Source organism: Bos indicus x Bos taurus, chromosome 18 (genome assembly GCF_003369695.1).
Source record: "Bos indicus x Bos taurus breed Angus x Brahman F1 hybrid chromosome 18, Bos_hybrid_MaternalHap_v2.0, whole genome shotgun sequence".
Taxonomy (NCBI): Eukaryota; Metazoa; Chordata; class Mammalia; order Artiodactyla; family Bovidae; genus Bos; species Bos indicus x Bos taurus.
In genome coordinates, this window is record NC_040093.1 from 52408021 (window position 1) to 52421686 (window position 13666).

At 47.0% G+C, this 13666-nt stretch overlaps 1 protein-coding gene across 7 annotated transcripts in view; it reads right to left on the minus strand.

Annotated features, from left to right (window-relative positions):
- The window catches only part of BANP (BTG3 associated nuclear protein), a 68945-nt gene extending 55765 nt beyond the window's left edge, over positions 1 to 13180 (minus strand). The window contains exon 1 of one of the 7 annotated variants that reach the window (XM_027513837.1): positions 12985 to 13180. In XM_027513837.1, the coding sequence (XP_027369638.1) occupies positions 12985 to 13113 (129 nt within the window). In that variant the 5' untranslated portion in view covers positions 13114 to 13180. The remainder of the gene's footprint in view (positions 1 to 12984) is intronic. The other 6 variants (XM_027513836.1, XM_027513841.1, XM_027513840.1 and 3 more) reach the window with 6 other exon arrangements.
- Positions 13181 to 13666: the final 486 nt, after the last annotated feature.

Sequence of the window (13666 nt, forward strand, 5' to 3'; positions counted from 1 at the left end):
AGACCCCAAAGACAAGTCTTGGAGAGGAGTCGTGGGATCTGCCAGCCCCAGGCTCGACAGTGAGCCCACCCCCAGGTCCCAGTCCCCAAGCCACTGCCCCACCTTGGCACCAGCTCTGTTCTGCCCACCTGAGCAGCAAGGCCAAGTGCACACCCCTTGAAGACCGGAGCAGCAACCTCCATCTCCTCCAGGAAGTGGCCAGGTGGTGCCCAGTTAAAACCTCAAGCTCAGAAACAGGGCCCCTCCAAGAGAATAAAGACCATTCCACTCAGTCAGACCTGTCTGAATACAGATGTAGTAATAAAAATTAATTAAAAACCAGAATGAAGCAAGCAAAGAAATCAACTCTTATTAAACCGAAACATGTGAAGAAGACTCAGCTTTGGCAGGGGGAAGATGCAAAGGAGAAATAGGGAAGAAAGAGAAAATGTGACCATAAACGACCAGTCGGGTACTAGATCATCGGGAAGAAGCACTGATTCATAGGAACACCCAGGCCACACTAGTTCTTCACAACAGGCCGTCTAGCGATGAAATTAGAGGAAGGTCAAACTAGCCTCAGACAGCAGGTCCTTCCCCCTACAATTATCACATTTGATTAAACTGGCCACTTCCAGTCACACTTCCCAAAATGGATAAACCTCCCCATACAAACTAAGGCAAGAAAGGGAAGTGGCCGGCTTCAAGCTGCTCCCACAGCACCGCAGTCCTCCGTCGAGACGCACTGCTCTCAGCAGCCCCTCCCCTCTGAAAGCTGGTGAGCCCGTGCTCATGGACGTGTGTCTAACAACATCCCCATCTCGGAGTTTAGAACAGAAAATATGTGAACACTTTATTCACCTAAAAATTACAAAAATCGATACAATACATATTAACACAAAAAACTTTTTTTTTTAACCAAAAATTACTAGAGTTCCCAAAATAATGAAAGCAAAACCTTAGCAAGAAGAGAGACCCAGTTTTGCATTTCTACAAATTTCTTCGATGTCAGACTTACTGGAAAACAACTAGGTTCTCCCATCTGTTGCTGCAGAGAAAGAGGCAGCCCCACCAGAGGCGCAGCTGGGAGGGGTGGTGCACCCGAGCCACGTGTTCAGGTAGCGGCAGAAGCGCTCTGTAATCAACCCCAGCACACTCGCCAAGGGCTTTATTTCTCCCTGAAGGCAAGCTGCGGTGAGCAATCTAAAACCTCACTGGTGAACTTTTCTTTACGTTATTACTTTAAAATCCACTGATCTGTCTTGCACTTGAAATGGACACTGACCCAGGTCTGATTTGGTCATCTGGAAAATACTGGCTCAGTGAGTTAGGCAGATCTTCCAAATGTTGTTTATTACAGATTATCTAAAGCATCACATTCCTTAGTATCAGCAATGATCTCATCAGAAAAGTCTTGACATATTAGGAAGCTGCAGGCTCACAGTGGCAGACAAAGCTTTCTGAAATTCCAGTTCCAGTTGGAAGCGCAAATGTTACCACTGGCAGTAGGGTTAGCTGCTTTCCTTGCAGTCACAGGCTAACTGGCTACTTAGTAAGAAATACTGGTAACATGTCAACTAGTCTGTTCCCGTGGACCAAGAAAAAGAGCGGCTGGTTCAGCTAACAACCCAGTAATTGCAGAAGGGCCTGTCCTCCAAACAACTTTCCAACTCCGAACGCAGAAGCACTCTCCACACACATCCTGTTTTGTTACAGAGTACTGAAAGCGGCTCTACTCAGGGCTGAGATTTAACAAAATGAATGATTTTTATTGCTTCATCAAGGACATTCTTAGGTGAGAATGGCTTTTCCGAATTGCACAGCAGTGAAGAATCCCTGCAGCTCGGGGACTCGGTCTAAATGTCAGCAAAAAAAGGCAAATGACCTCTTGACAATCATTATGAAAACTACTCTCACAGCTGGGAAGGTCTCCAGGACATCCCCAGGGTTCTGGGGCCCACACTCTGTCAGCTACTGCCTTCAGGAATTACAGCTCTAAAAAGAAAGCCTAAGAACCACACACACGTTAAAGTGAATTTCAGATAATGTCTGCTATAAAATAAACCATAAAAGCAATTAAAAGCAACTCTTACTTGATTCACTAACTGCCAACAATAAATGTAAATACACTACAGAGGTCTACACATATCTTGCTACATACCTAATGCCCTAAAATTTTAATTCTTCCCTGGTAGCTACTAAACAGCTTACACTGTGAAGTATTACTCTGATAACATAAAATATGACATCAGCCAAAGATGCAGGACTGTATCAATATACGGGATCTGTAGGCTTAAGCACCCTAACCTCTTGACTTTTTTCAACAGTAAACCCTACGGCACTGCAGGAGCTGCAGCTGGTTGAATCCGAGGATGCAGAGGCATGGATATGGACAGCCTACTGCAAGCTACACTCCGATTTTCCACTACATGAAGGCTGGCTCCCCAACCCCACATTGTTTAAGGGTCAACTACACTTTGATAAATAAAAGGGTCCACCACTGAACAGAAGCAGCCCCCCAAAATAACCCTTACCCAAGCCAACAGGACTATATATACTAGAGAGTGACCTCAGAGAACTTCTCATAAACCTAGCAAATGCCACCAAGTAAGGTAATGTTATTTTTCTGGGTACGCAACTCTAGCACTTCACAATCCCACCACATCTGCATGTGCAACCAGTGGTCTGTGGAGACCTTAGAAACAGCCTGGTATTCTGTCTCTGACCTCTACTCACAGCCTCCCCTCCCTCTCTCAAACAGAACAGCAGATGGAAATGATTCAAGGTTATTTCTGTCAACAATAAACATGCACGCTTTTGATGCTATTAAATTTTCAGTTTGTAAGGAGTATGGTGCCTAATTTGTGATCATATCGGCCAGGGCAAATATTCTTGGGGAAAATATATCCAAAGTTATTAAAAGAGACCCTTTCTCTTTTGCTTTAAAAAAAAAAAAAAGGACATAATGGGACATCCCTGGTGGTCCAGTTAAGGCTGTGCGCTCCCAGGGCAAGGGGCACAGGTTCTACCCCCAGTGGGGGAACTAAGATCCCACGGGCTGCACTGCATTGTGCGGCCAACAACAAAAAAAAGGAGTGGACATTACTGGGATAATCAGTAAAAAGCAAAATCTGAAGTAGATCTGTTGCTTAGATAACACAGCTGCATCGATGAGATTCCTAATTTTGAAAACTGTTGTTGTTCAGTCACTAAGTCGTGCCCAACTCTTCAGCTTCAGCATCAGTCTTTCCAAAGAACATTCAGAGTTGATTTCCTTCAGGGCTGACTGGCTTGATCTCCACGCACTCCAAGAAACTCTCATGAGTCTGCTCCAGCACCACTACTCAAAGCATCAATTCTTTGGAGCTCAGCCCTCTTTATGGTCCACCTCTCACATCTGTACATGACTACCAGAAAAACCATAGCTTTGACTACGGAAAAACCATAGCTTTGACTATACAGACCTTTGTCGGCCAAGTGATGTTTTTGTTTTTTAATTCGCTGTCTAGGTTTATCATAGTTTTTCTTCCAAGGGGTGTCTTTTAATTTCGTGGCTGCAGTCACAATCCGGAGTGACTTTGGAGCTCAAGAAAACAAAATCTGTCACTGTTTCCACTCTTTACCCTTCTATTTGCCATGAAGTGATGGGATCGGATGCCATGATCTTAGTATTTTGAATGCTGAGTTTTCAGCCAGCTTTTCACCCTCTTCTTTCACCCTCATCAAAAGGCTCTTTAGTTCCTCACTTTCTGCCATTAGAGTGGTATCATCTGCATATCTGAGGTTATTGATATTTCTCCCGGCAATTTTGATTCCAGCTTGTTGATTCATCCAGCCCAGCATCTCACATGATGTATTCTGCATGTAAGTTCCATAAGCAGGGTAACGATATACAGCCTTGATGCACTCCTTTCCCAATTTTGAACCAGTCTGTTGTTTCATGTCTGGTTCTAACTATTGCTTCTTGACCTGCATACAGGTTTTTCAAGAGACAGGTAAGGTGGTCTGGTACTCTTGTCTCTTTAAGAATTCTCAACAGTTTGTTGTGATCTTCACAGTCTAAAGCTTTAATGTAGTCAATGAAACAGAAGTAGATGTTTTTCTGAAATTCCCTTGCTTTCTCTATGATCCAATGAATGTTGGCAATTTGATTTGTCTCCTCTGCCTTTTATAAACCCAGCCTGTATATCTGGAATTTCTCAGTTCACATAGTGTTGAAGAATTTTGGGCATTATCTTGCTAGCATGTGAAATGAGTGCAAATGCAGAGTAGTTTGAGCATTCTTTGGCATTGCTCTTCTTTGGGATTGGAATGAAAACTGACCTTTTCCAGCCCTGTGGCCACTGATGAGTTTCCCAAATTTGCTGACATATTGAGTGCAGCACTTTAACAGCATCATCTTTTAAGATTTGAAATAGCTCAGCTGGAATTTCATCACCTCCACTAGCTTTGTTCATAGTGATGCTTCCTAAGGCTCACTTGACTTCGCATTCCAGGATGTCTAACCTCCATTGTGGTTATCCAGGTCATTGAGACATTTTTTGTATAGTTCTTGTGTATTCTCACCCCTTCTTCTTAATCTCTTCTGCTTCTGTTAAGTCCTTGTCATTTCTGTCCTTACTGTGCCCATCCTTGCATGAAATGTTCCCCTGGTATCTCTAATTTTCTTGAAGAGATCTCCAATCTTTTCCATCCTACTGTTTTTCCTGTGTTTCTTTGCATTGTTCATTTAAGGACTTCTTCTCTCTCCTTGCTATTCTCTGGAACTCTGCATTCAGATGGCTGTATCTTTCCCTTTCTCCCCGCCTTTCGCTTCTCTCCTTTCCTCGGCTATTTGTAAGGCTTCCTCAGACAACCATTTTGCCTTGTTGCACTTCTTTTTCTTTGGGTGGTTTTCATATCTGCCTCCTGTACAATGCTACATGCTTCTGTCCATAGTTCTTCAGGCACTCTATCAGATCTAATCCCTTGAATCTATTTGTCACTTCCACTGTATTTGAGTTAGGTCATATCTAACTCAAGGCATTTGAGTCAGGTCATACCTGAATGGCCTAGTGGTTTTCCCTACTTCAATTTAAGCCTGAATTTTCCAATAAGGAGCTCATGATCTGAGCCACAGTCAGCTCCAGGTCTTGTTTTTACTGACCATATAGAGCTTCTCCATCTTCGGTTCCAAAGAACATAATCAATCTGGTTTCGGTACTGACCATCTGGTGATGTCTGTATGTAGTCGCTCTTGGGTTTTTGGAAAAGGGTGTTAGCTATGACCAGCATGTTCTCTTGATAAGACTCTGTTAGCCTTGAACACTGTACTGTGGTTATAAAAGAGAATGCCCTTGTTTGCAGGCAACAGCCACTTAAATGTTTAAGGTTAACGGGACATTATAGCTTAAACTGTTTTGGGAAAAAAGAAAAACACTCACGCACAAACACAGAAGAGTTGCAGAGAAGAGAAAGGATAGGGCAAATGTAAAATATTAGCATCTGAAGCCCTAAGAGAAGACTACATCATAATCATTTGTACTATTCTTACAACTTTCAAGCCTGAAAAAAATCCAAACCCAGTTCCTATGAAGAGTTGCTAAGGCTTTTGTTTCAAAGAACAGTGCTAAGTACAGAAAGATGCGCTCTCATCTGACACCAATTATACTTCAGCAGGGCTGCCTCTGACTTTTCTCTCCGCGTAGATTTTTCCAAAATAAAACCTCCAGACCCTTCAAGTCAGTGGTGACGGGCACAGCTGCTGGAGGAGTGGCCTGTGCAGAGAGGGACCCAGTGGGAGCACCCCTCACCATCAGCTCAGTGTTACTGACTCCCCGCCTGGACATCTTCCACCTGCATTAGCACAGTGTCTGGAGTCACAGACCACAGTCTGAGAGGCAGGCCCCACCAGCAGTTAGTTTTTGTAAAAAAGTTTTATTGGAAAATAGCCACGTCTACTTTGGCTTCTGCAAAGGCAGAGTTGAGTGGTTGGGAAGGACCCCAAAGCCAGAACTGTTTACTCATCCAGTCCCTTACAGAAAGTCTGTCGACTTCTCTGGAGCAGAGCATTTAACATCAGCAGTGGCACCTCTAGACTCTTGAAACTGCCTGGAGACTGAGACGGGGGAATAAAGAAACAGGAACTTTTACTGAGAAGCAGAAAAATGATGGTGGCTTCCTGAGGGTGCTCCAGCCTGAACTGACTCTGCCTGCTTCACCTACTATTGGCTGGAAGGAGCAATTTCTGCTTCAGGTTACAGCACATCTACAGAAATCCCAAAGAGGAAAAGCAGGCTTCCTGAGCTCTTGAATGATCCCAGGAGAAGCCGTGAGGACCAGTGAAGCCAGGGGAGTGGAGTGTTTTACTGACGCTTGGCATGGAGGGAGCGCAGGCAGCACACTTGGCTTTCATCCTCCTGCACCCCTTCAACCTCCTCTCTCCTAACACAGTAGGACTGCATTTTATACACACCTGAATTACATAAACTTAAACCACACAAATTTAAAATAATGTAAAAAATATTAAAGCCATTTTTTTTTCCACAAAAAAATGTGTTAGTTGAATCCTGCAAACCTTAAAAAATCCATCAAGTGTTTCATTTCAAAACCAGAAGGCCACATAACTATAAACTGTGTTCGTGCCTCTTCGCTGGTGAACAGGACACCTAGCCTGGGACAGATTCAGTCAAAATCAGGGTGGGGAGAAGGGGGTAGTTGGAGAGGTCATGAATTACGAGGTGTGTTTGCAGAAGATCCCAGCAGAGAAGGCAGCGTGCCACAGCACCTGATCCTGAGGTCCACCCTGGCTCCAGCCACGAGCGCTCCCAGGACAGTGTAGCAGCAGGCTGTCCCATCCTGCAGCCCACCTGCCAATGCGACCACAAGGTGTACTTGGTGGTGACAGCTGGCACCCAGCCTGAGTTGTCCCCGCTCCATCCAGGAAGATCAAGGTGCCCAGGGCTCTTAGCACACTCAAGGGACACACAGTTCACACCAACAAGGAAATGCCAGCACCAAGTTTTCCCCGCCAGTTTATCCAAACCCACTGCTACTTTAGAAAGGTGTAATTCTGCTTCAAGTTATTTGATGACTTTCCATCATTAAGAGAAAGGAAAAATCACTAGAGACCAGAAGCGGCATTCTTTGTAGCACACAATGTAAATCTTTATTACAAAAGGTTTGTCAGTACAGGGCTCTGCCCCAAGCCACTCAGCGCAGTCCCCAGCTTCTCGACACCACTCCACCCCCACCCACCCCTCCTACCTGGGCTCTTCCTGCCCACTCACTCTTTCAGAGCATTCCCCGCACTCAACTACTCTAAACGCTAACACAGAAGGACTCAGCACAAGGGAAGTATAGTCACCTTCCACAGACGCTCCCCTCACCTCTCTACCTGTTCTCATCTCTTCACCTTCTCTGGCCTTTGCTGATGGATTTCATTCTTCCACCATCTATGTATTGTCAGCAATCCAACCTTATGGGTCACCTGTCTGGGGCAGCGGTCAGCACCATCACGACATCCCCCCACCCCAGTATGTGGGTCACTATAAAGACAAGGCCATCTCACTGTTCACCCCACCATGAAGGCAGGTGGTCCAAAACATAAAATCAAATCAGACGGTCCTTGACAATGGGTAGATGTGAAAAACACAAAGAATTTAATTCAAAAATGGAATCATTTCAGGTGACTTCCACAATGCTTCGGGTGTGCTATCTGCTTGGGAAGTTAAGGTTTCCATCACAGTTTAATTCAAAAGCATCCACGGGTTTCAAGCAGGGGCAGGCTCTGGGCGGTCATCCCAAGCTCAGCCTCCTTAGACATACCCGGGAAGACGTACTATTATGGTGAAAGGATGCTTGGCTGGGGCGGGGAGGGTAGGGGATGAGACGGGGTCAAGAGCATGCCCTTTAGATCTGAAGACAGCCCCATCTTCCCAGGAGGTAGGCCGGGCACAGATAGAGCCGACAGAAAGGCAGATGGCATAAGAAGAGATGATTAGCTACAGCTCTCATTTTAAACTGGTTTCACAAACTACACAAAAGTGAGAAACCAAAGGGCTGAGAATTCTTAAAAGTACTCTGAAAGGAGGGTTGATGCTAGGAGTCTAGTCTTCTGAGCTGTTAAGTGAGCTCCAGGTTCTATCCCCGAATAAGAAGCATGTGTCACTTTTTAAGAGCAACTTGCAACCACAGGACCTAAGAGATGCTGTCAAATTCCTTCGAACTCTACATTTCAGAATAGTTCAGGGCACCTCCAGTGAACAATTCACTATGTGCTTTTGTTTTTCTGACCATGGAGTATGTGAAGTCAGAGGACACAATAATGATCTTTATCCCCCTCTTGGAAAGGAAGGGCTTTTTACACATTTTTCTAAGACATTCTCAATAAGAACCTTAACACACATTACCCGCAGAACTCCTTTCTTCAAAATGAGAAAATGCTTATTTTTTCCAGATTTAAATAGTTAAAAGTGGTAAAGTCACAGGATATTTTAAAGTCAGTCTGGCATTATGATATCATGTATTTAACTGTATAGCTAAAGTCTTCAGAATTTATAGTGTAGATGAGATCGTAAAGAAAAACTAAGGCTAGTAAGCTATAAGGGTGTTATCAATGAGCTGTTTACACAGACTCACCTAGAGCCTGCACTAGGCAGACCATTTACCACCCACCAAACAAGGCTGGTGGAGAAGGCAATGGCACCCCACTCCAGTACTCTTGCCTGGAAAATCCCATGGATGGAGGAGCCTGGTAGGCTGCAGTCCATGGGGTCGCTAAGAGTCAGACATGACTGAGCAACTTCACTTTCACTTTTATGCACTGGAGAAGGAAATGGCAACCCACTCCAGTGTTCTTGCCTGGAGAATCCCAGGGACGGGGGAGCCTGGTGGGCTGCCGTCTACGGGGTCACACAGAGTCAGACACGACTGAAGTGACTTAGCAGCAGCAGCAGCAGCAAACAAGACTGGTGGGTCTTTCTCTCTTAGCTCCTTGTGGACCATCTAGCATAGAAGTATTTCTTCAGCAAGTGCATGTACTATACCTGACAATCTTTTAACTTGCAAATTCTGAATCTTTTGCTATCTTTCCACACCTGGAACGTTTCTGAGGCACACTAGTCAAGATTCTGGCGCATGTGCCTCAATTTGGGTTTTCTCATGATTAGACTTCATGTATGCGTTTTTCTCAATGCATATCATCAGGGAACGTGATATCATTATGTCTTATTACTGGAGATGCCAGGTTTTTCCACTGTGAGGTTATAATTCTTCCTTTGTAATTTATAAACATTTTGGGAGACATGTGTAAACACCCCAAATTGGAAGAGACTAAAGGAGACATGACAACTAAATGCAGAGTGAGGTCCTGGATTAGATCCTGAAACAGAAAAAGGACATTAGTAGAAAACTGATGAAGTTCACAAGGTCCACATTTGAGCTAACAGTACTGTGTGACAATGTTAAGTTTCTGATTTTCATGAGGATATCTAATAATGTAAGGTATCAATGTTAAGGGAAGTGGGTAAAGGGCACAGGGAAGCTCCTGAACTATTCTTGTGACTTTTCTGTAAATCTAAAGTTTCTTCAAAAGGATAAGTTTATAAAGCTGCAGATTGATTCCATACATCTGGACAGGGCTTGAGAGTCCATGTTTCTCACAAATGCCCAGTGATGGCAATGCCTCCACTAGCAAGGCCCTGGCAAACACAACTGGTGTATTTCACTATTCATAGCTTTCAAAGGACAATCAACTAAAATGCATCAAGGTTACACCAAGCACAGTAATCACCGCTTGCCTAGAGGCAATCCTTAACTCTGGCCCACTGATACAAGCCCCCTGCAGAGGCTAAAACCACAATCTTTGCTCTAACACCGTCTATGGCTGGCATTCCCCAGCTAAGCCTGGCACCCTTCCATGGCTCTGGAGCCAGGAGAAAATCCAGTGGGAACAAACACCATCCGCCCACAAGTGCAATGCAGAGGAGGAGCCCACGGGGACCAAGATTTGGCCAGTCATCCCGCTGCCGCCGGGCATTCGTTACCAGCCAAGGGGAGGCAGGAGAGCAGGGTGATGAGAAGTGATGCTGGAATACCTACTCACACAGAGCGACTGGCCTCAGAGGTGAACTCTGCTCATCCTATTAAAGTGACTTTTAGTATCATATAATAAATCCACAAGAAAGAAGATAAGATGTGCAAGAGATTCTGCAAATTTCTGGCAGACCAGAAAGATTAATGGGGGAAGAGGAAACAGTAATCGGAGCACACAGGAGTGGATACAACAAAGGAGGCCTCCAAGCCTATAAAGGCCAGGACTCCAGACCAGGAGAGGGCAAGGGTTGTGCCTGCACATGGAAGTCAGGTCCCGTACGAAGAGCTGTACAAGGGCCCTCCCTAGACCAAGTGGAGCAGCCCCCAATCAAAGGCATCTTCCTTAAGCTGAGAGGCCCAGAGAAAATCTGCCTTCTGGCATTTGAGGTCCCAGCACAACAAAAAGTTCCCCAAAACTCAATAGGAAACCTGCACATTTTCAAAAGTAGTCCCACAGGGGAATTCCCCGGTGGTCCAGAGGTCAGGACACCATGCTTTCACTGCTGTGGGCCCAGGTTCAATCCCTGATTGGGGAACAAAAATTCCATAAGCCACCATGTGGATGCGACCAAAAAAATCAGCCCCCCAAACTCACAAGTTCTCTGCCTGCTTCCTCTGGCCTTAGACAACAACAATTACCAGTATTTGAAGAGTACTTGCCACACAAAGCAAAAAGCCAGCCTTTTTAAAAAGAGGAAAACAGTGACACAATAGGACACAAGAAATCAGAGAACAAAAGGGAACTAAAAAATCCTTACTAGTATCTTCAGTCAAGGAGATAATACATTCATCAAACAATACGTTATTATGAAAAAGGAACATTATCAATCCTTAGAAATTAAACTTTGTGGAAATAAAAAATTTTAAAGTAGGATTGGAGGATAAATGTTTCTATCCCAGATACAAGAATAAGATGACACAGGAAGAGGATAATGACAGAAGATTCGGAGGATTAATCCAAGATGTCCATCATCAAACTAACAGAAACTCCTAAAACAGAAGAGTAAAAGCAGAGCTGGAGAAGGAAATAGCAATCCACTCCAGTATTCTTGCCTGGAGAGTCCCATGGACAGAGGAGCCTGGCGGGCTACAGTCCATGGGGTCACAAGAGTCGGACACAACTTAGCGACTAAACCACCACAAAAGCAGAGCAGAAGACATTCTCAAGTGACACAAGAGACTTTCAAATTCCAGAGCTGAAGGACAAGTCCCCAGAGTCAGAAAGCAGTCAGAGTAGGACTCTACATTTTGGGGGAATTCCAGAAATGTCCTAACACCAAAGAGGATCCTGAAGAGTTATCCAAAAGGAATAAGGCTACTTGGCAGTAGGTGCTCATTGAAATAAAGGAAGTCAAGATTAAAACATGAGACCTGAACAAACTCAGGTGCACAGTAAAAGAAAATGTCAGGATGACACCGCTGCTGGTCTAAGGAGTAAACAATCCAGGTTAGAAAAAGAACACCACAAGGCTGGGGACGGGGACGGTAAGAGAGTTTAGTGCCATCCTTCAGAATCTAAAACAAGGTAAAGTTGGACTTCCCTAGCAGTCCGGTGGTTGAGACTCCATGCTTCCATTGCAGGGGGTACCGGTTCAATCCCCAGAGAACTAAGATCCCACATGCCTCAGGGAACAGTAAAAAAAAAAATTAATAAAAGGTAGAGTCAACAAGAATAGACAGCGCAAAGAAAAAGAAAGGCCATCACCAACAACAGAAAAAAGCAAAAACCCGTATAACAGGGGAAACAGACTACCTGGCTGTGAAGTAATATCTGCTTAGTTATAAACAATCTGAACTAACTGAACATAGTGAATTCAGAGGATAGAGGTGAGATGCGATATGAAAAAGTCAGTCATCCTATCTGTTAACAGCAAGTCAGGAATGTATAAAACCAGGAAAGTGCCAGCTTATTATTTTTAGCTACGAAGAACTTCCTCAAGAAACAGCAAAAAGATAAAGTCTTGGAGCAGTGGAACTGGGAGGTGCGGTGGGGGCTGTTGTTTTAGTTTTCCATTGACACTTGTGGCATTACTTTATTTAAGTATCAAACGTGTGCAATTTTTTCAGAACATGGACTTGGGACAGATCGCGTTCAAACCTGGCCGTGTGTCCCAGGGAAGCCCCTTCCCTCCGTGGGCCGCAGCCACCTCCCTGTCCACCTGACCGGACCGCCGCGATGAAAAGCGCTGGAAACGCTGGCGGGACCGGCCGCAGCACTGGACCCACACACGGCATCCGCTTTCTCAAAATTGGAGCCGCGACAGGACCCGACGTCCCAGGAGAACACGCTTATTTTAATCGCCAAAGAGCGGGAAAGGAGCTTTAAACACACGGAGTTAACGTTACCGGCGGCTCGGAGATTCCGAGCACCGGGCAGGGGTCCCCGGGGCCGCCCCTCACCCGGGCCCGCCGCCCGCCCAGCGAAAACAGCCGCCTCCCGCACTTCCGCCCGCAGCCGCTGTCCCCGCGTCCGCGGCCTCCGGCCTCTCGGGGGGAGCCGCCTAGCCGCCTGCCCGCCCGTGGGCTCACGACCCGGAGCGGCTACACCGCAGTAACAGCAGCACGACCCCACCCCGCCCGCCCGCGGCCGGACGCTGCTCTTGCGGGCCTGGTCCCGGAAGGGAGGCCCGCTCCGCGACCGACCCCGCGCACTGCGACGGCGGGGGCGGCGGGCCGGGGGATGGGGGGCCGGAGCCAAGTGCGGGTGCGCTGAAGCGCGGCGGGCAGGAGGCTTGACAGGGCTAAGACGGGGGTGCACAGGACGGCGGGCCGTTGGGGCCGGTCGCCTTGTCGGGGGGGCGGGGGCGGCGGCGCGGGCGCCGCGGCCGGAGGAGGGCGCAGGGAGGAGGGAGGAGGGGAGATCTCGCTCTCGCTCTCGCCCCGCGGGAAGGGGGAGGTGGAGACGCGACCGGCTGCGGGAGCTGCAATTACCGTGTGGGCTGCGGAATTCTCGTGGTGTTTGTCGGGGAGATGCGATAATGGCGTCCGTCCTCGCGAGAGAAGCCGCCGCTCTGCGCAGGCGCCGCGAGTCCCTCCCCGCGGCCCTCCGCCCTGCACCATCTGCGCAGGCTCACCGGGAAGGGGAACCGGAGACGGGGCGGGGCGCGAGGGCGAGGACTGCCGCTCGGAGTCTCCAGCGCGCGCTGGGCTGGCGCCGACGACCGCCGGGCATGCGCACGGGTCCTGCATCCGCGCCACAGATTGGCCTCCAAACTTCTTACTTTTCTGTCACGCGTTCAGGCGTCTCACTGGCCCCTGAAAAGTCGCGTTGGTGGACCGTTCGAGGAATTTGCATTTTCTTTGCGGTCTAATGAATAGGAATTAGCGCCATAGACGACTACATGTCCCGGAGGGCCCTGCGCAAGCCTCGTGCAGTGCATTCTGGGACTCGTGGTTCCTGCGTCTGCGCGAAGCCTGCTGGTACTTGTGGTCCCATCCCCCCCGACGCGTGCCAGCGCGTGGAATGCTGGGACTTGTAGTTGAGTTGTGCAAGCTCTGGCCACTGCTGCAGCGGGCTTCCCCTGAGTAGCAGGCGAGCACAGGGGTTCCAAGGGTCGTCACAGATTCAAAGACACGCTCCTGGAAAAATACATATTAATTATATGTGATATAT